At 37.9% G+C, this 22,441-nt stretch overlaps 1 protein-coding gene across 3 annotated transcripts in view; it reads right to left on the bottom strand.

Annotated features, from left to right (window-relative positions):
* Positions 1-20,034, bottom strand: part of adissp (adipose secreted signaling protein) — a 30,126-nt gene extending 10,092 nt beyond the window's left edge. Inside the window, exons 1-3 of one of the 3 annotated variants that reach the window (XM_051429056.1) lie at positions 19,448-20,034; positions 14,732-14,835; positions 6,850-6,989 (exon numbers count right to left, since the gene is read on the bottom strand). In XM_051429056.1, coding sequence (XP_051285016.1) covers positions 6,850-6,989; positions 14,732-14,750 — 159 coding nt within the window. In that variant the 5' untranslated portion in view covers positions 14,751-14,835; positions 19,448-20,034. Of the gene's footprint in view, positions 1-6,849; positions 6,990-13,344; positions 13,484-14,731; positions 14,836-19,447 lie in introns of those variants that run through there. The other 2 variants (XM_051429057.1, XM_051429055.1) reach the window with 2 other exon arrangements.
* Between the last annotated feature and the right edge of the window lie 2,407 nt (positions 20,035-22,441).

Genomic DNA, 22,441 nt, shown 5'->3' with positions numbered 1-22,441 from the left:
CCTATATAAGATCATCCATCAGGTTGTATGTCACTTATGTCCTGATACTGCTGCACACAGCACAATTCATGCTTTTTCAATTCATATTACCCATAGGCAGAAGCAAAATTTAAAAGTAGACTGGTCAGTAAGCGAGAGAAAGACCAACAGAGAGGCAGAGAGAGGGGATGATGTAGAGCTAGCAGCCTCATATATTGCAAAGAGAAAAATTCATGAGGGAATCACCACAGAGAGGAGTGTGGAAAGCCTCACAGAGGAGACAGGTAAAAAGAGAGACAGCGAGAGAGTGAGAGAAAGAAGGAGACTGCAGGGAAGTGCAAGCGAGGAGAGATAAACATAAAGCCCCTGCAGCTAGAGCTGCAAACGGCAGCTTCAGCCCCACACGACCCCTGGTTAAAGCAGTGTGCAGAGCAGAGCCTGCAAACAGCATGAAGAGAGAAAGAGAGGCAACAGTGAAGAGAACTGCAGAGAAAAACAAAAATCATTATGTGAGTGTAGCACCATGCATGTCCAGAGACTGTGAACTGTTGCTGAAAAATTCATTTAGTTTGAATTTAACACTGCAGACTTGGACAAAAAGAGGTTGAGAAAGACTTCAATGGTGCTGACCAAAACTGGAATGGAAATGTTTAAGTTAGTAAGCAATTTAAAGTATTTCTAGTTTACAAATCCACTGTGTGTATGTTAGGGCTGACCTGTATGATACGGAACTATTGCACTCTATGTCCAAATCAGGATTCAAATGCTTTGTTTTGTTTCTCAAAGACAGGTTAAAACCTGATCCCTGTGCTCTTGAGTGGTGGAGAGGAAATGAGGACTGTTATTCACAGCTGGCAACTGTAGTAGAGTGTTTGCTTTCCTGTTTGCATCCTTGACTCATCAACACCTTTGGAGTGCATCTCTTCTTCCTATGAACTTTAGACATTTCCCAACGTTGCCCTCGCTCACCTGAAATACTTTGTTTGGTTTAGGCAAGGGGTGGTACCTCAGTAGAGCAGGCAGGAGGAGGGGGACTCATCCGCAATGAAGACTGTTTTTGTGTTGAAAACCAAGTCTTAAAATGACCACAAACCACGAAAGTAAACTGTAACGGAAGCAGAGAGGTGTGATAGAAACGGAGGGCAGCGTGACTCCAGAGAGAGACACTGTGGTGTGCTGCGATTTTATAACTGAAACTATGAGCAGGGCGCAAAACTTTTACTTTCTCGGACTGTTTTCACATCACATTTGAATTAAAATGTGAGGTAAACAATGAGACTAATGTATTCCTGGGTTATTCTGACTGAAGCTACGAAGCCCCAGAAATGGTATTCTGGATAATCCAAACGACAGTAATGTGTAATTTCTAAAGAGGTACTATGTGTAACGCTGGAAGTTGGACACACCCAGAAAAGAAAAACAACTCAGCATTCATCCAAAACAATGATGCAATTCTTTCATCAACTTGAAGGGGAATACCACACATTTTATGAACTTGTACATCAAGTTCACCAAGACAATCCAGTCAGTATTTATGAACATAAGATTCTTACATGTGAGATGTCACTGGAAGGAAAAAATGACTCTCCATTGATTTCTAATTTGTGAGCTAAATTCTGGTTTACAGCTGTTGGCAATGCTGGAATATAACATTAATTTTGTTGTGACTCCAAATAGAAACATTCTTAAGCATTATCTAACTTGATTTACAGTCACAAGCAGGGTAAGCATAAATTGATAAACACACCAACATTACTGAACTTTCAGAATTATTGTGGTATGTAAACCCTTCGGTCTGATCTCTGTCAGCGCTCTGAGTACACGGGCCAAAAAGGTAATTGAGGGAACCAATGCAGACTGTATCAAATCAAATATACTAAAATAAGATTTGGGGTCAAATTTAATGGCTTTTATGTTGCATTTTATGTAGCAGGAACAGCTAGCACAGAGTACACTGTACCTTTACAGTCACTAGAAGCACATTCATGGCCATTTGTTCAAGTTTCCTTGTGGTGCTTCTGTAGTAGTGAAGCTAACAGCTCAGAGAGGCCAACCCCCCCATTATATGTATGTGTGTCTGCAAGTGAGTGGGATCAAGTCTGATGGTGCTTCTACAACTAGTTTAACAGACTTCCACTCAAAGCTGGGAGAGGTGAGCGGCCTCTAATTTTCTGTAAATGTCAGTATGTAAATAGGTTTCAAACTTGACTCTATGTCAGCATTGGCCTTGCAAGGTTCAGGGTGATTTAAAACAGTAGATGGTGTATTTTTATAAATTTGGTAAGAATTTAAATTTAAAAAAACACCTAAACCCCTTCAAAAATAAAAAATTTTTATTTAAAAAAAAAAAAAAAAAAAAAAAAAAAAAAAAAAAAAAAAAAAAAAATATAGCCTTTTTCAATTTCCATTGTTTCAATAAAGCAATCTGGTAACAATTATAGTTAATAGTGAATGTAAACCTACTGAAAAAAGTTCATAAACATGATCTGAAAGTTCATAAACACTTGCTTGGCTGCCCTGTGTCACGCAAATAATTTGAGTCACAAAAAAGTGTGGCCTCGGCAGCAACACCTCTTTAACTGATCTCTGTAGCACTGACAGCTGCTCATTTCCAAGCAGCTCTTCACGATCTTAATCAGACACCAGAACATAGACACTGAAAAATTAACAAGAATTTTGTGCCACGTGAACCCGCCTGCCGCATTTACACAAAGTTTGTGAAATTTAAATAACCTCCATCTAAACTGGTATTCATACAGCTGTTGTACGCATGCCGCTTCCATCCCACACACTCCCACCTCATCTTTGGTCTGTCTGCGAGGATCGCCAACCCACCCCAGCCATTTCCATAGCAACACCACCACCCCTCTCGGCTCCGCGATGAGCCACGACGCTGGGCTGACAGTATTCTGTGCCCACTCTCAAACACGCATAAAGAGCTTCGATAAACATGCACACACTCACACATAGAGGCTGCTCTGTAACTGTGAACAGCCAAGTTTGTAGTCCATCTACACACGCACACACAGCTTTTAAGCAAATTGATTTGGCTGTGAATTAGTTTCAAAGCTTGGAAAGGCTTAGTTACAGTGAGCATGTACAGAACTTTCCTTGTGGGGTTTTGGAATAACTGAGAAATAACAGAAGAGGAGGGCTGACCTGAAAGCCTTCTGAATATGTTTGGTGTCTGTTAAAGCAGATATACCATCTAAGTCTAGTGCACTCGTATATTCAAGCTGTGAAAGTCATATTTACATTTAAATGTGTTATTAAATCCACAGAAGAAAAGAAAAGAAAAAAGGACCGCCTGGGTTACTGAATTTCTCAACTAAAGCGAGAAGGTTGAGCTTATTCAGTGGCAGTGAAAAGGAGAGAACGAGAGAATAAAGACGGCTGAATTCATTCTGTAATATTGATATAAACGATTCTAGGACATTTTCTACCTGCAGGCAGGAAATCTTTTAAAAAGCCACTCCAAAAACATGAGCTACTTGAGATACACTTGATTTTGTGTGCCAACCACTCAAACAGAAACAAATCCATGACTTGTTAGATAAATCTTGTGGTCGGTCGTCTGCCTGAGTGTACGTCTTTTCTTGAACACTTAAATCAGTGCTTGTGAATTGCTTTCACATTAGGCACAATTATTCATCTGCAGACAATGTTCTCATTGTTAAAGTATTTAGTGTCCTCATCCAACATCTAAAAACAAGACTGCAGCCAAGCAACATCAGCACTCTAACAGGCTTTTTAGTGTATATAATGTCTACTATACTTACCACTCAAAGTTTAGCATGCTAACATCTGCTAAATATCCTTGAGGCTGAGAATTTGGTTAGAAAATGACCAAAGTAAACACAAACCAATGAGCATCTGTACAAAATCTTATGGCAATCAATCCAATAGTTGTTGGGGTATTTCTGTCTGGATCAAAATAGTAGAGCAACAGACCAACTTTGTATCCATACAACCATGCCACTAGCATAGTTAAAACCTGCACAGTTTCACAAATAAAAGAGGTCTTCGGGTACCACTGAAGTCTCAAAAGGCTCCTGAAGTTAAAACAACCTTCATGCCCATGGCTAAAATCCAGCCAAGGCTTTTTGCTGCAAAGTATTTCTCGTATTTCTCCTGATAATGTCACTGCTAATAATGGTGCAATGGTGGATGGTGCATGTTCACAACAATACCAATTTAAAAGATGTAAAAAGCTGTGAATAACTGCTTCTAGGACACGGTAGGATTAAAGAGCTGTAGAAAAAGAACAAATCTCTCAGAAATAAATGAGATATGTTTTAATTGTGCAATTAGACATACAGTGTTTCATCTCTGCAACCCTTCATTAGCATTATGATCATCAGCATCAACATCAATGTTAATTAACTCTCTACAGCTGAGACAAGTTAATGGTCACTGTCAAATTTTAGACACAGTAGTTAAGTTCTTCCACATCCTCCTAATATTACAGTTTAGTTTTTTTAAGTTTCGGAGCCTTTGGCACCTTCTGTTGCCGTTGTTTGGCTCCTAAGTTAAGCACCACTAGGGTTTAAGAGCTGGCAGCAGAGAACAGATGAGAAGTTTGATATCATTGTTCTCTGCCTTTATAGCCGACAGAGGAGATTAACGGTGATGAGAAAAGACTTTAATCTTCTCCTGGATATTTTGCAGATAAAAGCCTATCAATGTTCATAGAAACTGAGGGGACTGCTCCACTAGATCAAAGAGTTACCTTCTAATATATCTACTACCCAGGGAAGTCAAGCCCCTAATTATGACCAATTACAAGACGTTCAGGGTCAGTGGGCTATACAGTTTGTGAGTAGGTAGTGTTTGTTTTTCAAAAGAGAACTGAACTTATTTAATATCTGCTTCACAAATGATTACTTTCATTGCAGTAATACGTGTGTTTACATTTTTAGTATTGTAGCTTGGTTTGGCCTGGGCTTTTATTTAGATTGAGTACCACTAGATTGAATAATCTGAAGATCAAATGATATAAACTTGTCCTAACTGCCTCTGTTTGCTTATATTTATACAGTGTGTCCGGCGTTTATCCACAAAAATATTATTACACTGACAGGACAATTAACTTGGACTTGGATTAAGTTATCTGCTGTAGAGAACATGGTGTCCATGAAGCAGATGGAGACTGAATAATGTCTGCAGGCTGGGCAGAAAACTACCGCAGACCATTTTTGATCAGCATGTGACGATGCCAGATCATTATCTTATACAGAAACGCCCCCAAACATTTCCAGTATTTCAGTGCAACTTCTTCTAACTAAATTCATTCATGCCAGATCATTATGGGATAGCAACATTTGCAAGTACAGCAACACATTTCTAAACTTGACAACAATTAGATTAACATCACAGTTTTGCAGCTCATTTAAAGTCATGACTTGAGCTGCAGATGAAGGACCTTCAATAACAGTTAAACTGTTTTCATAAAACATATATTGATTATTAAAACCAGTTAGTTCTCTTGATTTGGGAGAGAATTTTTTTTTTTTAGTTTAGTAACTTACATCAACAACTTCAGTTATTTAAAAAAACAAACAAATGTGTCATAAAATTAATTATTAAAAAATATTTTGTCTATGTTACAACAATTCAACAAATTGTATTTACGCCCAGTTAACTGCACCTTCATAAGCTAAATCTAAACTAGCCAGACTAAACTGGGAATAACTATCTTATTATTTGACAACTATCTTGGTATTCTTATAATTTAACACTCCAATAAAGATCATAATTTTAGTAATAACTTCACTTAGATGTTGGCACAACTTGTGTCCAATGTTCAGTATTCACATGCTTGCTTTTTAGACTACAGCAGTCGGGTTCAAATAAAACCTCTGACTGTTACCATCCCTCTTGGATTGACTATTCTGCCCTGTGATCACATCACACAGCTGACAGGAACAGAAAACAGAGTACAAAATTGATTTATCTCAACCTCCGTCTGTCGGCCATAAACATTAAGCCCTCCCAGCTCACAGCATGTTATGGTGGGCCAACTGTAATATGTGACTGTGCTGTGATTGAAGATAACACTGATGGTAAGAGGTTGGAGCAAGGTCTTCTCTGTTACTGAAATCACAAATACATAGGGATGGAAATCGAGAAATGTCTGATCCATTGGAATCGTATGCCTCCGACCTTATCAATCCTGGCATCCTGGCGCATTTTAAAACAATAACGTCAACCTCATGCGTCTATGCTGAGCCGTGGTGGAAAAGAGAAGGAACAGCCCAAAGCTTGACTTCACTTCACACCAGCAATAGGCTGAAACACTTTCTATGCAACAAGGGCTTACATGCCAGGACTGTCATGTATTTGACACTCTACTCACAGGTGTAACTGAGTGACTGACTGATGCCCAAAATCTGTGTAGGCCTACTTTTTTTCCCCACACAGACAAATTAAAAAATAATCAACAAGGGAATTGATAAAGAATCAGACCAATAAGTAGAATCTATAATGGCATTGGTATCAATAAAATCTCACCAATTTTGATCCCTACAAATAGACCTAGACCTGAATTTCAAACAGAACCAACAGCAGAGACTGATTTTGGGGGGTGTGTTTGGTAGTGGTGCAGTAATCATCGTCATTATTAGTCATTTCTACTAGTATACCTGTTGCTATTATTATTGCTGTGCATCTTTGTCTCTGTCCTCTCTCTTCTTCTTCTTCTTTAATTTAATTAAGAAAGAGGAACAAGAAAACAGTCTAAATGTTCAGAAACACGTAACCCTGGAGAATATTAAACCTACAAGAAATGTTGTTATAAATGTGAAAATGTCTAACAGATCTTCTCGTCCACTGATGCCATCCAGTGTCAGGCTATTACTAGGTTAAACGCACCTTGACCATGAAGTTGCCGTCATCCTCCGGAGTCACCATGACGACGGAGTCATGCAGCTTTTCGTCGAAGTGAACATGTGATGGGGCTCCGGCAGCGGGGGGTTCCTCTGAGAAGCGCACGCCTCCTCCCTTCGCACAACCTGAGTGAGAGGGAAGAGCTGCTGAAGGTCGGACATGTACACAGACATTCTCACTGGATCCTTTTAAAGTGGGAAAGGACGCATTAAACTGCCTGTCCGCTCCTTTCAGTGATATAGTGGAGGGTACAGCAGAGCACTTTACACAAGCAATCACTCAGAGCTGTAGTGGTAGTCTGAATGCTCAGGGAGAGAAAGAGAGATCAAAGGTAAACAGAGAAAGGAGACGATAAAACAGAAGAGTTGGAGGAGAGAGAAAAAAGCCCAAAAATTTAAGAGGAGAAAAGGATAAAGAGAAATGTTGACAAAGTCTGAGACAAAGTAGATGATTTGGAGTGAAAAATGGTAGAAAGGTGATACCACACAGCCAATATATAATGGTGTTTTGGTAATATTTTTTATAAATACAAACAACTGTCTGATATGATGGAGTTTCCTCACTTAGCACAACTGCATAAAAGCTTTTTTGCTTTGCAACAGCTCGTTTAAATATTTACATATTGTATGTATGAGTATTGGCACCGGATACAGGCTACTGGTAGCTCTAGTAGATTTTAAACCCAAGAGATAAACAACAAAAAATACGGCCTTTTAAAGAAATTCATTCATGAAGGTGATCTCAGAGTGCTGGCAAATTCAATGTGCCATCAAACTTCCCTTTTCAATAAAATTAGATTACAGAGTCCCCTGTGCCAGTCTCCATGGGATCTCAGTGCCAAAATAAAGGAGCTAAACAGGTTTAGGCTTACAGGCTAAACATATTATTCCCTCTCCTATGACACCGAGACACACTGATATTTATTGTTCTTCTGCCCAGGCATTTATTCCCAGTGTAGGAGAATGGAAACTTCTTCTCAAAATAAAAAACCCTCCTCTCAAAGAAAAAAAAAAACCCAATAATTCTCTGTGACAACAAACAACTTGTCTGAATTTAAGCTCAAAGGGCTTTTGGATCTCATTATAGAACATCAATTTCCCAGACCTTAAAGGAAAGTAAAACGTGTAGAGAAGCTTAAAACCAAGGGATAGATAAACAGTACAAAGAATATGTTGTACTTATCTGCTATATTTAAACAAACTTTTTAAATGTTTATTAAATATTCTATTTACAGAAGGTTTTCCTTTACCAGCCACTGGGACTCATCCATCACTCACACCATTTTCCCGAGAGACTCTTTGTGTGTGTGTGTGTGTGTGTGTGTGTGTGTGTGTGTGTGTGTGTGTGACTATGACATTACCATATCCAGAGTCCCCCTGTGTCTATTTCACTCTCACTTCCTGGCCACCATGTGTCCTATTACCATCTTTCCAATTATTCTCAATTTATTCAAAAACTTCAAAAAGGTGCTTCACTCAGCAATATGTCCACCTTCCTGAAGCTTTGTTTTGTAGCCAATGTTACAAATTGCCAACTCTATCAAGTGCTGTGTGACAACGAAGGGTAAATATGTGTATCTAGCTCTGATTTTAAACACCTAATCACCTTCTGAAATAAAAATGCACTTAACTCTGGAAGCAGGTCTTTTGGCACTACTTCTCTGGCTCGTGTGTATTTGTGTCCAGACTCACAGGATGTGATAGCGAACACGCTGAACAGGTATCTGGATTCATCATTATTAATTCAGTAAGCTGGATGTGGGCTTAATTAACACTGGCTACAAAACAAGGCTGGTGCACAGCAGTCAAGCTGCAGATGGAACACAATTAAAATTTCTCATTTAAAAGACAGTGATGACTGGATTAAATCATTGTGTTTAAGAAACTGAAGTTATTACTTTAAATATACACTGACATAAGAGTTTTTTAATTATACCAACTTCATGCCTTCTTCTCCAAAAACTTAAAAAATGTATAACACGTTTCTTTTTCAAATATTAACTTGAAATGTCAAACTTCAAATTCAAAGTCAAGTCAAAGTTTTTACCTCCAATTTAAACTTTAATCAGGTATTCTTGCCAACTTTTCTTTCTTTTATGTATTTATACAAAAATAAAGCTTGAGATATGCCCTTCCCTTTATTCATATTTATTGGCAGAGGCATTTCTTCCTCTTCATATCTGGACCAGAAATATTCCTTGAAGTCAGCAAAACAGCAATTTTTTGCCAAAAAAAAGCATAATCTGACTTTCTCTGCCAACCCATGTCAGGTAAACATTAGATAAAACCGGTGCTGTATTAATTATTAAGATTAAAAAAGAAGAACCTGCTAATAATGTAACATTTATCCTGAAGATCAAACCGATAGAAACATAATGAATTTCCTATTCCAAAACAACAGCACATGAAGACTTTTTAATTAAATTACACATCGCTGGAACAATCCTTGCTTACTCTGAATCCAATAACGGAGACATGGAAGGGATGTAAAACTGTTCAAATTATGTTAAAGTTCATCATACCTCAGTGTTTGAAAGTTTCAAGTACATTTTAGTTAATACTGAAGAGTTAATTCCACCGTGTATAATTGCTCTAATGCACTTAATTGAATTCATATGTTAACATATGTCTCTGCATTACATGAAGCACATGTCCCACTTGGATCCAGTTCCATTACACTTTTATACGGACTCATATTAGAGATTAGAAATCCTTGCTATCAGCAATCTGGGTCACAATAATGAGTTCAGGAGTTACATAATGTTCCATATGTGCAGGATCACCGTGTTGAAATAGAAATTGGAAATGAGTGGTGGGGGATGTGTAAAATGTTGTTTAATATCTGAGGCTCTATATACAAAAGATATCCCAGAGCATCTTGCACTATTAACAATATATATGCAATGTAAAGTGACCTAAAAGACACTTTATGTCTTATTCCTATTATCCTAGACAGCGCAATTTCCCAGGTCTCCACCAAATCCAGATAAAGGATAACACGAGTCAGCGTAGGTCAATATCTGGAAATGAGTTTTCTTATCTGACTGTGTTTTCATGGAAAATTCCTATATTTAAGGGGGAAGTTATTAATAGGTGTTTTACAATTTTAGATTTTGATGCCTAACATTCTCTAGTTTCAGCTTCTTAAATGTGAGAATCTGCTGCTTATCTCTGTTCTATATTGTAATACATTTCATATGAACTATTAAAACAGTAATCTGAAAATGTCATCTTAGGCTCTGGGTTCCTGTTATCTATATTTTAACGATTGTTTAACATTTTATCAACCGAAGGATTAACTGACTTATCAAAGAAACAGTCAAAAGATTCAGTGATAATGAAAATGACAGTTATAAAATTATTACATTGCTACAGGATGGTATTTCTATCAGCTGCAATTTTAAAGTTATACAATAATTATAATTTATATCTCGCATGCTGGAAAATGTTTTCCACAGCCCAACAATGTATTTTGCCTGCCACAGTTTTGGCGCCACCAAAATATTTGTGAGACACTGCTCTAATTGCAACAGTTAGACCACAGCACTCATACTGCACTTCAGAGACAAGCTGATCTAAAAGCACCAAACTACTCACATGGGCGCCCTTTTATTAGGTGCACTTGGTGCATTGGAAAGCACTAGTGTTACTTTCTGCACTCTCGACACCTGTTGCCTTCAGTGCACCTCAAGTGAGCACCATCCTTGATGAATGGCACCATTAAAATAAAAAAATAAAAAGCTCCATCCAACAAAATTAAATTCTGTAGCAAAGTGGAAGGAATCAAATTCAAGAGCTTCTGACTCAGACCATGAGATGTTGTGATTTCCGCTGGCTCGCAGTGAAAGATTAAGTGAAAGACACTAAATAAGGAAAAGGTGATAAATATGAGTTTCATTATTAAACTTGATGAGTCTACTTTGTGCACAGTTTATGCAATCTCTTCCTGGTTTTTCCTTTGTGGCCAGCTGTGAGACAGTGGCTAAACCAAAAATTAAAAACATTTATCACCAAAAAAAGCAACTCCTAGTATGCATTAAACATCACACACCAATTAAAGTATCCACGAAGACTTCTACCCAGAGTAGAAAGACTCTTCTGATGACTGGATCAAGAGACTTAAGCTGTAAGTTCATCCAATCACATGACGGGAGAAATTATTTAAGGTCACTACTCCTGCTATACGAGGCTTTATGCATGAAGTCTAGAATTTCCTACAATAAGGCTCCATGACTGTAATTACGTTCACACACTGGGCTTAATAATGGCGGGCTTTCATACTATAAGCCAGTCTATCAGTAGTTAGATGTTAAAAGGGTACTTTATACCCTTTGGAGTTTGGAACATATAAAGAGATGTGGCTTTAATGTCTAAACGAACTTTCTTTCCAAAGTGAGAAATTATCAGTTCAAGAAATGTGATATTCAGCTCAGCTAATTTATTGCTTCCTTAAAAGGGAGAAATGCCCCGAAGCGGAGAGATTGCTGCGATACTGTGATTGTGTGTGTGTGTGTGTGTGTGTGTGTGTGTGAACCAGCATTACAGTCAACCATGTCTCAAAACATATGGTAGAGCAGCACACAGTCAACTCAATTGTCTCAACCAGCCATGATGTTGGTGGGTATAGCTGGTCTGCTTCTGCTAATCTTCTAATAATAATGATTCTTTAAGTCATAAAATTCAGAAAATGTATCTAAGCTTAATTAAACTGTCTATGTCCTCACTTTATTTTATTCTAATATTTGTATACAGTTGTAAAGAGGGAACACATTTTTTTTTCTTATTAACAACTCCAATTTCAAAGTTACTAATGTGCTCAACGGTCGTCTACAGATACACAGGGATTACCTGGATAATGTCACAATACTATAAGTTAATACATGATGGCAATTAATTTGAATTATTTCACCTAGTAGTTTCTGAGAAATTCAGTTTTTTCCTTCAGCCCGAGGCACGAATCACAGCTATAGCACATTCAAGGCTTGGCCCCATAATTCCTCCAAAGTTGAACCAGAAAGGAAATTCAGTGAAGCTGCAAATTATGTGATTTGCTTTGGAAAAAGGTAAGTTTTAAGCTACAGCTTGCTGTTATTTATTTTTTTGGCAGAAATAACTGAGTTTTAAACTCAGTGATCTGATGTTTCCTGCCAAAATGCATCAGAGTTGTTGTCTCTACTTGAATTTTTATGAACACAGTCTGAGAAAGGCAAAGATGCTCGTCTTGTATTGACGACTAAAGCCTAGAAGGTGAACAAGTCATCTAACTGTGCAATGTAAACAATATCATCTGCCTCCCTTTGGACCCTCCTACTACTACAGGGCTCATCTACATTGTCATCACTTTGGTTATTAATTTGTTGGGCAGCTGGTGGCTAACTTGTTTGCGCAGGAAAAACATATCTGTCACTGACACGCACTGCTTTATTTCAGTCCTTACTCTTTCAGCTCTGACTTTTCTTTACTTTTTTCACTATATATACACACAAACAGAATCAAAGCAGTAGCAGATCTCTGGGCCAAGACCCTGTGACGGGCTCATTATCGCAATACTGAGATCTGTGGCCTTTCCGATGGGTCAGATAATCTCAGACAAAGCCAGAGCAGGGACACACAATTACCCACACTTACTCTCTTCAGTAGTAGCAGACCCATAACCACACAGATGCATGTGCACACACAAATTAATATGCACTTGTGCATGTACACGCACGCCCCATTGAACTGGCTTATTTCAGATTAATCTCCATCTACTTCTGTCCCTCCACTAATCTGTCTGTCAGTATATCTGCCTCCGCTCTGCTGAATATTACAGTGCTCTGTTAGCTTTCTTCCCTGAACCCTGTCTAGGTTTTCTTCCTCTTTTGAGTCATCTCTCCTCCCACTGTAAATTCACAAGCTTCTCCAGCTGGTGAACACGTGAATTATTAAACACACCTGGGACTGGGAGCATTTGTAAAACACAAATTCAATTAAGTTCAATGCTTGCCAGCCTAACAGTCAGATCACACAAATCCATCTCTGTCTACCCTTCTCCTTTTGCATCTCTTCTCCTTCCTACCTCCTACTATTTAACACAAATGCATGTCAATGACACCCATAGAGTATGACTGGCTATATTAACATGCAAAATAAGTGATTACAAAGAAAGTTTAAGGTGACAGTTGACAGGAGTTGGTCTCATTTTACACAATGCTCTGTTTTCCCTGTTCACACTGAAAGTAATGACAGGCTGCTCAATTTCTCAACTTCTCCACTTAACAGAGGGTTTCAAAAATCTAAAAAAAAAGAACATGTTCAGATTTTTTTTACATTAGTGTGGACAACTGTCATGGCACTGGCAGATATATTTGCAAACAAGGAAACAAGAACAAAACCAAAGACTACACAATTGAAGCTTCTGAGCTCCCTTTTGTGAAATACTATTCTCCCAAAAGGTGGCAACACACTCCTACCTCTCCCTGTAAAAATAATTTAACAATACCTGTTCCTGTGACATTTCGGTCCATCCCAGACACATGAGAAACACAAAATGCCGCCAAAAACAAGTCAATAGAGATGCTCCCTTTTCACTGCCCTTCATTCAATGACCTTATCGAAGAGAACAAAGGCTTGAAGAGTGGTCCTTGAAGACAACAAGTACCCATACTCCACTGGGGACGACATGAAGCATATTCATAGTAGTAAAAATAACATGATGAGTCATTTACAGCTCTCTTCCAGGTCTTGCTTTCCCTCCCAGTGATTCTTTTTTTTGTTGAGCCCATCCTGCTTTTGAGGAAGTAAATTTGCTTGCCTTCACATAATCTGTCGTAAAGCTGTTGACATCATCTCACTGCAACCTTTTCCCAAGAAACCCAACTGAAAGGACAAATCAATTGTGAATTTAAATGTATTGATTAACCTTCCTGGAATGCCTCCAGGATGTCTCACTGGTGAAAAGGCTCATTTGGGGCTCTCAATCACAATACATAATACTGAGGATCATGCAAACCTGTTGTCCTCTTCACCACATCCGAGTCCATCGGAGAAACGTTAAATGCCGGGGGAAGATTGAGGAAGTTGAATTCACGTACAGCAGATTATATGATACAGCTTCAAACTTTATGATCACTTCTGGGTTTATATAGAGGAAGTAATCCATCCTGTGCACTACAATGTGCCTTTGACTTATATGTGACTGGATTCAGTATTTTGATTCTGATGAACTTTAAACTCAAATGTCAAGGAGCAGAGATGAAATAATTAATTAGATAGGCATATGGGAAATCTGGATTCAGGAACAGCAGACTGTTTTTCTCTGTTCCTACCTCCCTTCCCCTCAAATAAATGTATGCAATTAATTCTGTAGCCTGTTGCCACGCAATGAATTTATTCAACAAAAACACGAGACTTGATCCTGAGACAATCAGTAAGCTGCCTACATCTTAAATATTAACTACTGCTTGCCCCGTTTGCCTCAAAGCAGCATTAAATGGTTTCCACAGCTTCCCAAAGCTATAGAAACAAGTTAAGTACTACCAAAAGACTTAGAAGTTCCTCCGATGCTGCCTAAAATGCGTCTTGTGCAACAATCAAATACCACAGAATTTATTAGCCCAGTCATTTCCCCCCCAGGATAGCGAAGTCATGACCCAATCTACTCTGACTCTAACTCTGACAAAGGGTTTAACCTGAGCCAGGCCATGATAGCAATCATACAGGCTTAGTATACACTTAATAGAAACTGATATTATTTTTATGCAAGTTACCACAGGATTGGTACTTAGTATCGGGTGATAAGCAAAGTTCAGGTATCGGTACCGGGAAGGAAAAAATGGTATTGGAAATTCACAATAGGCAATGAATAGAATTTAAAAAAAAACACTCACTCTTCTTAGCAGCAGCCATGTCACAGGAATTAGTCCGGTACAGACACACTTCGACAAACACTATCACAGCCTAGTCATCTCAGCAGCGTGACCTCAGATCAACCCTGCAAAACAAGTTAGGATAACGGAGACAATGAGAGAGAAGCATTTAGCTCTATATAGAGATAAAGTGACAGAAAACAATAGGCAGTGATTAGATCAACAGAAGAGCACTGGAAGATAAGAAGGAAGGTGGTACATGAGAGAGAAATAAAAACAGGGATATAACGGCTCGCCACAGTAAGCTACCCAGGGTGTTTTTATTTCTAAATGCATGACCCCAGGTTAGCCAGTATTTCAGCTGAGAGCACAGATGTGCAGTACTAGTCGGGCCAGGAGTATCACAGACTCCCGACAGAGACTTCAATTAAAGGAAAACAACAAAACAGTCTAAGAGGATTAAATAGGGGCTGAAGCTGCTGTTTGAGGGCTTCGTGCAGATGGGAAACATTCATCACATCTCTGGGAGGTGCTTAATATAGAAAAAGAAATATATAGAAGAAAAGACACAGTATAGTGCATAATAACAATGTTATGGCAGCACAGAAGTAAAAGGGCAGGTCCACCAGTATTTAATCTTCTGCCACAATAATACTCAAGAGAGCAGCCTTACTTTCAGGCATTACTGCAGTTATGCAACAATAACAGGAGTTCAGTTGACAAGTTTCTCCAAAGCTGTCATTTTTACTGAATATTAAAAACCAGGTGAGAGCTTTACATGAACACAACACACACGCTTATTACATTATTATACAACCCTCACTTATGTTATCAGAAGTGCTAACTGTAGTTGGTGCAATACAACTAATGGTAGCAGTAGTATTTGCAGTAGTGACGCGAGTGAAAAACAAGAAATTTGCTATATCCTTACACGGTTACCACAAGAGTTCGGGCAGCAACTAATGCTATTATTAGCACAAAAGTATATCAACTGGTGCTTTGTGAGAACAGCCTGAAGGGCATCTTTAACCAATCAGGCAGCACGGATACCATTAACCATTAAACATCCACATGGTTGTTTGAAAGTGCCACATTTAAACAAGGAAAATTAGCTTGTTCACCTTGTGGTTGCATGCCTCCACCAACCAGTCAGTCTCCAACCATGTCTGTGCAGACTCATATATGTAGCAAAGACTTTGAATGAATTTGATAAAAGAGTCGGCTTCATCACATGGTGCAACCATCACCTGGAGCTCAATTTCAGCAAAACCAATGCTGTATGTCTATTTGTGTGCAAGTTCATTGAGAGAAACAAAAAACAGATTTCAAATTCCTTGTATGTGTTCACATGATGGCAATAAAGTCTAAAGTTGACCTGCTGACTTCCTCCTTTACATATAAAATGTATCTTTTATCCAATTAGCTATTTGTGTAAAAATGTCTTATGTATTTAGCATATAAATACTTGAGTTATGGACAAAACCACAGTGACTTTGACCTTTAACAGGTCAAAGTGGACATTTGTGCCAAATATGATGAAATTCCCTTCAAGGCTTTTCTGAGATATCACGTTCACGAGAACGGGAAGGATGTGAGGTCACAGTGAGCTTGATCTTTGACCACCAAAATCGTATCAGTTTTTAGTTGAGTCCAAGTGGACGTTTGTGCCAAATTTGAATAAGTTCCCTCAAGGCGTTCCTGAGAATTGGCCAGACAAAAACCGCAAGGAGGCATAAAAATACTTCTACGACATTCCCATTTTTGTGTTTTTCCCCCATGCATTCATTTTGTTTGCCGTACTAGAGAGAATAAAGATTCACAATTAAGATTTATTTATTGACTTTGTATTTCAATAGAGGATTGAATTCAGAACTAGAGCATCCAGCAATGACCTGAAAGAAGATTAAATATGTTTTTTCTCACTCTTTATGCCAAGATAATGTCTGATCTCAGAACATAAACTGAAAGATAAGGCTCCTATATACAGCCATGTTACAAACATTTTTTTGTTCAAGCTTAATAAAGGTTATTTTATTCCAATTGGGTGCTGCTTTATTATCAAAAACACCCCTGTAATGTTTCATAAATACAAAGTGTTCACAGGAACCACTCACATCTGGGAGACCAGTGACCCCAAAAATCCCTTGTGTGGTTTGCACTCCCTTCTTTTAAGGAACAAAGATACAGCGAGTGAGGATCAGCGCCTGAGTCTCCGCTTTGCTTGCAGCGAGACGTCAGGGAAGGAAGGGTGTCACATCACGAAACAGAAAACTTACAATGTCACATCCACTGAGGACAGAGTTGGAATCAGAGGATGATCTACTTTTAACAGTACGAAATATATCAGTGCTGTTTTGGGGCGCCTAAATGGGTCGCTATGATTAGAGAACCCACTGATGAGATTTAAATGTGCACGCCTGCAGCTGCAAGAGCAGCAGTGTGACATGTAAAGTGTGTCTCATTGGATGGAAGCATTGCAAAAAAACTTTGAAAGCTTACAGGTGTTTTTGTAAATGCTTTAGGAGATTGTTGCTGAAAGTAGTATCTTCTTTGACCACTACTAACTGTACACTGTAAGGATCATTCCTGTTTATTACAGAATCCTTAATACCTGGACTGTTCTCACAAAGGCTGAGAACTGGGGATCCAGTAACATCATTAAAAAGGACTCCAACAGGGCAAGATACATGAGAAGTCAGACAATCAAACAGGTTTTAAACACCCCTGCATTTTATTTTATGTATCACATATAGGTCAAAGCGACATTGTAGTGCAGGGGATGGATTACTTCCTCTATATAAGCCCAGACGTGATCATAATGTTTGAAGCTGTATCCTATAATCGGCATTTAACGTTTCTCAGATGGGCTTGGCTGTTGTGAACAGGATTGCATGATCCTCAGTATTATGTATTGTGATTGACACAGGTTAGTCACATTTATTTGGAGGAGTGATGACTCAAACTGTCCATCATAACCACTTCCTTGCTCAACTTAGACCTCCCATACCAGTGTCTAGCTTTCCTGTGCAATTATGGATCATTACAGACATCTTGGGTGCACCTTTTTTTCAGTTTTACCTCCGTATTAAGATCTGGATTCACAACCTGTCAAATCATCCGACTGACTGACAAACAAAGAGTGAAGTACAGGACGAAGTGGCAATGTAAACTGGGACAGGTGTAACCCAAAAAAATAAATGATAGTGATGGTTTGTGTGGTTAAAGATAGTCTTCCATACAAATACATGTTGTAAATGACCTATTTAACACAACTGGTAACAGCTTTAATTCTTCATTTAGTTGTTTTTGTGTATTCACAGTTAACTGCTGCATTGTACTGACGAGTACCTTCTACAGTAGCTTTTAAAGAGTGTGAGAATTGAGCTTAATTTACATGCATGACCACCTTATTTAAATCCTAAAGCCAGAGCGAGCTTTGTTGCTGACAGCTCTCCCTCCGCTCTGTGTCACAGTTGACAAATTAAAATTGGAGATGCCACAGAGAGCAGCAACAGGTACCCATCTCCTGCTTCGAATTTAATGCTTGTTATTTGGAGAAAGTGATTTGCTCTCCTCCATGTGAAACAGGCACACGCTGGGAGTGAGAGAAAATATCATTTTCACTCAAGTTAACATTGTCTCACTACACTGTTAACCCTCTCTCTCTCTCTCTCTCTCTTATATATATAGCTTTACCTTACTAGAGCTTAAACAATTAGACAATTTGATCTGTCAATTAATGGTTTATGTCATAAATGTCAAACAAATTCACTTACTTCAGATTCTCAAATGTAAATATTTGATTATTTTCTTCATCCTTTGTGATAGTAAACTGAATATCTTTGAGTTTACACTGTTGGTCAGACTTATAAAGCTATCTGAACATGTCAACTTGGGCTCGTTAGTCATTAGTCACAGCCCCAATTAACTATAAAGTTAATGTGACCATGACATTGTTAACCCTGTACACATATATGTACATACACTGTAACTCATGTTCTATATATCACCACTAAATAAACTGTAAACCCTGTCTTTATTCCTGCTCTATACCATAATATGTACATGACCTAACAAGCTAACGTTATATCATGAGTTTTATGTCTATTACAATATTTGACCCTCTGCCTACATCTAGCTAAAAATAGTGCAGTCTAAAACAACAGCCCTTCAATAAATCTTAACTGCATGAAGGTTACCATGTTCAGTTTTGTTGATTTAGAGGTGTTGATTCAACATTATGGTCATTTGGAGGCGGCAGAGCGCAGCGTTTCTAATATTTTGTCCAATACAGTAAACATCAGTAAACATCAGCCACTTTGGTAGCATACTGTAATGCCTTCTTAAACCAATGTATGTCATTTTCATTAGTTTAAACTCTATAAAAATGCATTAATCATACTTATTTGTTGTTCATTGTGCTTTAAATGTAAGAAAATAAAGTTGAAATGCTTTAAAAGTGACCCATGAATCAATAACACAACATAAAAACAACACAACTGAGACTGGTGACTATGGTAACACAATTAAAACAATCACAATTAACTTAAATTAACATTAACAACAGGAGCAACACGAACATAGATACACACAGTGAGCTGTGTCCTGACACGACTCCATCCCTGCAAGTCATTTCTCCAAAAAAAAAAAAAAAAAGTTCCCGCGTTAACACAAAACTGTCAACATAAACAAACAAACAACAACAAACAGTTTGTTTATGTTTTCCGACGAGCTTACCTTACTTTGTCCTCGACGGGTGAAACTCGGACACCGTCGTCGTTACCTCTGTGTACCACCACCACTAACACCAGCAGCAGCTCCCCGCCGACCGACAGACAGACAGACCGACAGACCGACAGACAGACCGACCGACCGACAGACAGACTGCACTTTCTCCAACGGACAATTTCCGCGTTCGATCACGTGGTTTGCTCGCGGCGGCGGCTGCTGCTGCTCGCGTGTGTGTTTCTTTACGCGTGAGGTTTAGAACGTGACGGTGGTTCCGGTGGTCGCGAGACACCTGCACCGGATCGACGGGGAGGAAGAGGAGGTCATCTCTCTCTCTCTCTCTCTCTCTCTCTCTCTCTGTCTCTCTCTCTCTCTCTCTCTGTCTCTCTCTCTCTCTCTCTGTGTCTCTCTCTCTCTCTCTCTGTCTCTCTCTCTCTCTCTCTCTCTCTCTCTCTCTCTCTCTCTCTCTGTCTCTCTCTCTCTGTCTCTCTCTGTCTCTCTCTCTCTCTCTCTCTCTCTCTCTCTCTCTCTGTCTCTCTCTCTCTCTCTCTCTCTCTCTCTCTCTCTCTCTCTCTCTCTCTCTCTCTCTCTGTCTCTCTCTCTCTCTCTCTCTCTCACCTATCTCTCTCTCTCTCTCTGTCTCTCTTTCTCTCTCTCTGTCTCTCTCTCTCTCTCCACCTATCTCTCTCTCAGCTCCGCTTTATTGTAGTGGGATGGCGCCATCTAGTGGAGAATTAAAATTTACATTCAAGGAGGTTTGACTTGGTAAATTTGTGCAAAGCAATTAAATGTAGACATATAGAAATAAAGATACAACTAGAGACAATGAAAAGAGACAATATACACAAATGTAATCTGTAATAATCTGTAACTTCTGCAAACACCACAATCTTTAAAACTCATTACTATTTCACATTTAAATTTACTTTGTATATAGGCTCTTATTATATTTCTTTTTCCATTTTATTTATTTTTTTACCTATAGGTATACACCCATACATACATTTCTATTCTATATATTGTGTTAGATATTGTTATGTAAGTATTATTTCTATTCTTTAATATCGTGTGAGTAAAACTGTAACAAACAAATTTTCTCCTGGGGATCAATAAAGTATTTCTGATTCTGACAGCTGAAGTATAATTAATTATTATTCGTAGTTATTTCCATTTTCTGATATAATTCTACTTTTCAGAGGGAAACATTGTACCTAGATACAAGTTAAATTGTACAATAGTTACAGTTTGTTGATTAACATTTTATAAACAAAACACATAATCTGCTTATAATAAAAATAAAGTGTTACATAATACACCGCCCAACAACATATAAACTCAACTACAACGTGAGAATGCTTCTGACACATTTATATAGCATTAATATTGATTATTCTGTTTGCATAGTAGTCCTTACTTCACAGATTATGTATGATGGGTCACAAATTACACTACTCACAAAAAGTTAGGGATATTCCACTTCCGGGTGAAATTTAATGACTTATTGCAACCTGCTGGTGACACTCTGTGACACTAAGCTCAGTGGAAACCTCCCTCTGAGTACATCCCGTTTGAAGCGGGCTCCAGGGACTGTGGATCCATTGTTAGGTGTCGTCTTGGTCTCATAATGTCAAAATGTGAACAGCGTGATGAAGAGGACTGTTTAAATACAAACTGTCATTGAACTTTTGTGATTTTTGTGGTTAATCACCTTGTTAGAGAACAGCATGTTATGCAGTAAGTACTGAGATATTGAACAGTTGGACACATGCATTCAAAAGTTTAGAGAAGGTCAAATTAAGATCACCTGGAAAGGTTATAGTGCATTTTATGTACATTCTGAAATTTCACCCGAAAGCCGAATATCCCTATGTTTTTGTGATTAGTGTATATCTTTAATACAGGTGCAATCACACCTTTATAACAATAAATAAAACAATTGTAAAACATTCAAATCGTGAGGATAGAGACTTGTCACTGATCAAAACCACCTTTTTAATGATTTTAACAATTAATTATTCTTGACTGCTGTAGATATATAGCTTTAACTTCTTAGTGTGTTGTTTTTAGCTTTTTCTTTTCCTTTTTAACTCATGAAGTGTATGAATTGAGTTTCTTGAAAAGCGCTCTATAAATTAAATGTATTATTATCATTATTATTATCATTATTGTTGTTGTTATTATATTAGCGTTATTATTATTATTATTATTATTATCATTATTATTATTATTAGTGTTATTATTATTATTATTAGCGTTATTATTATTATTATCATAATTATTATTATTATTAGCGTTATTATTATTGTTGTTATTGTTATTTGTGTTATTATTATTATTGTTATTGTTGTTATTGTTGTTGTTGTTGTTATTATTATTATTATTATTATTATTATTTTTATTATTAGTGTTATTATTATTGTTGTTGTTGTTGTTATTATTTTTTTTTATTATTAGTGTTATTATTATTATTATTATTGTTGTTGTTGTTGTTGTTGTTGTTATTATTATTATTATTATTATTATTAAAGAAGTTTGGAGAGCCCTGAATACAAAGCTAAATCTTTATTGTTTTGGATAAAGTTTACTTTGTTTGTGGTCTATGGTTGGCGGACAGAGACAGAGGAGAGAGAAATGTCCCCTACAGGCTGCCGTAGGTACTACACTCGCTCTTCGTCGAGCTCCGTTAGCCTCAACTTCAGCTCTCATCAGGTCGACGTCGAGCTCCTCTCGTCGTCACGGTAAGAATGTGACTAATATTAAAGTAAACTTCGTTCTTTTGTTGGGTTAAAAACATAAAAGAAAACATCCGTAGTTGTTGTTGTTGTTGTTGTTGTTGTTGTTGTTGTTGTTGTTGTTGTTGAACTGTGCTAGCGTTAGCTAACTTAACACGAGAGCGATATGCTAATGAGCTAGCATTAACTTAATGGTGTTAATGGATTAAAATTATCTTCTAACTGTAGTTATTATTGTTGTTGTTGTTACCAAGAATCTGACCACTTTCAT

The sequence above is a fragment of the Dicentrarchus labrax genome, unplaced genomic scaffold (assembly GCF_905237075.1).
Source record: "Dicentrarchus labrax unplaced genomic scaffold, dlabrax2021, whole genome shotgun sequence".
Classification (NCBI taxonomy): Eukaryota; Metazoa; Chordata; class Actinopteri; family Moronidae; genus Dicentrarchus; species Dicentrarchus labrax.
Note: the sequence above shows the minus strand (reverse complement) of the source record. Positions and strands in the feature narration are given on the sequence as shown.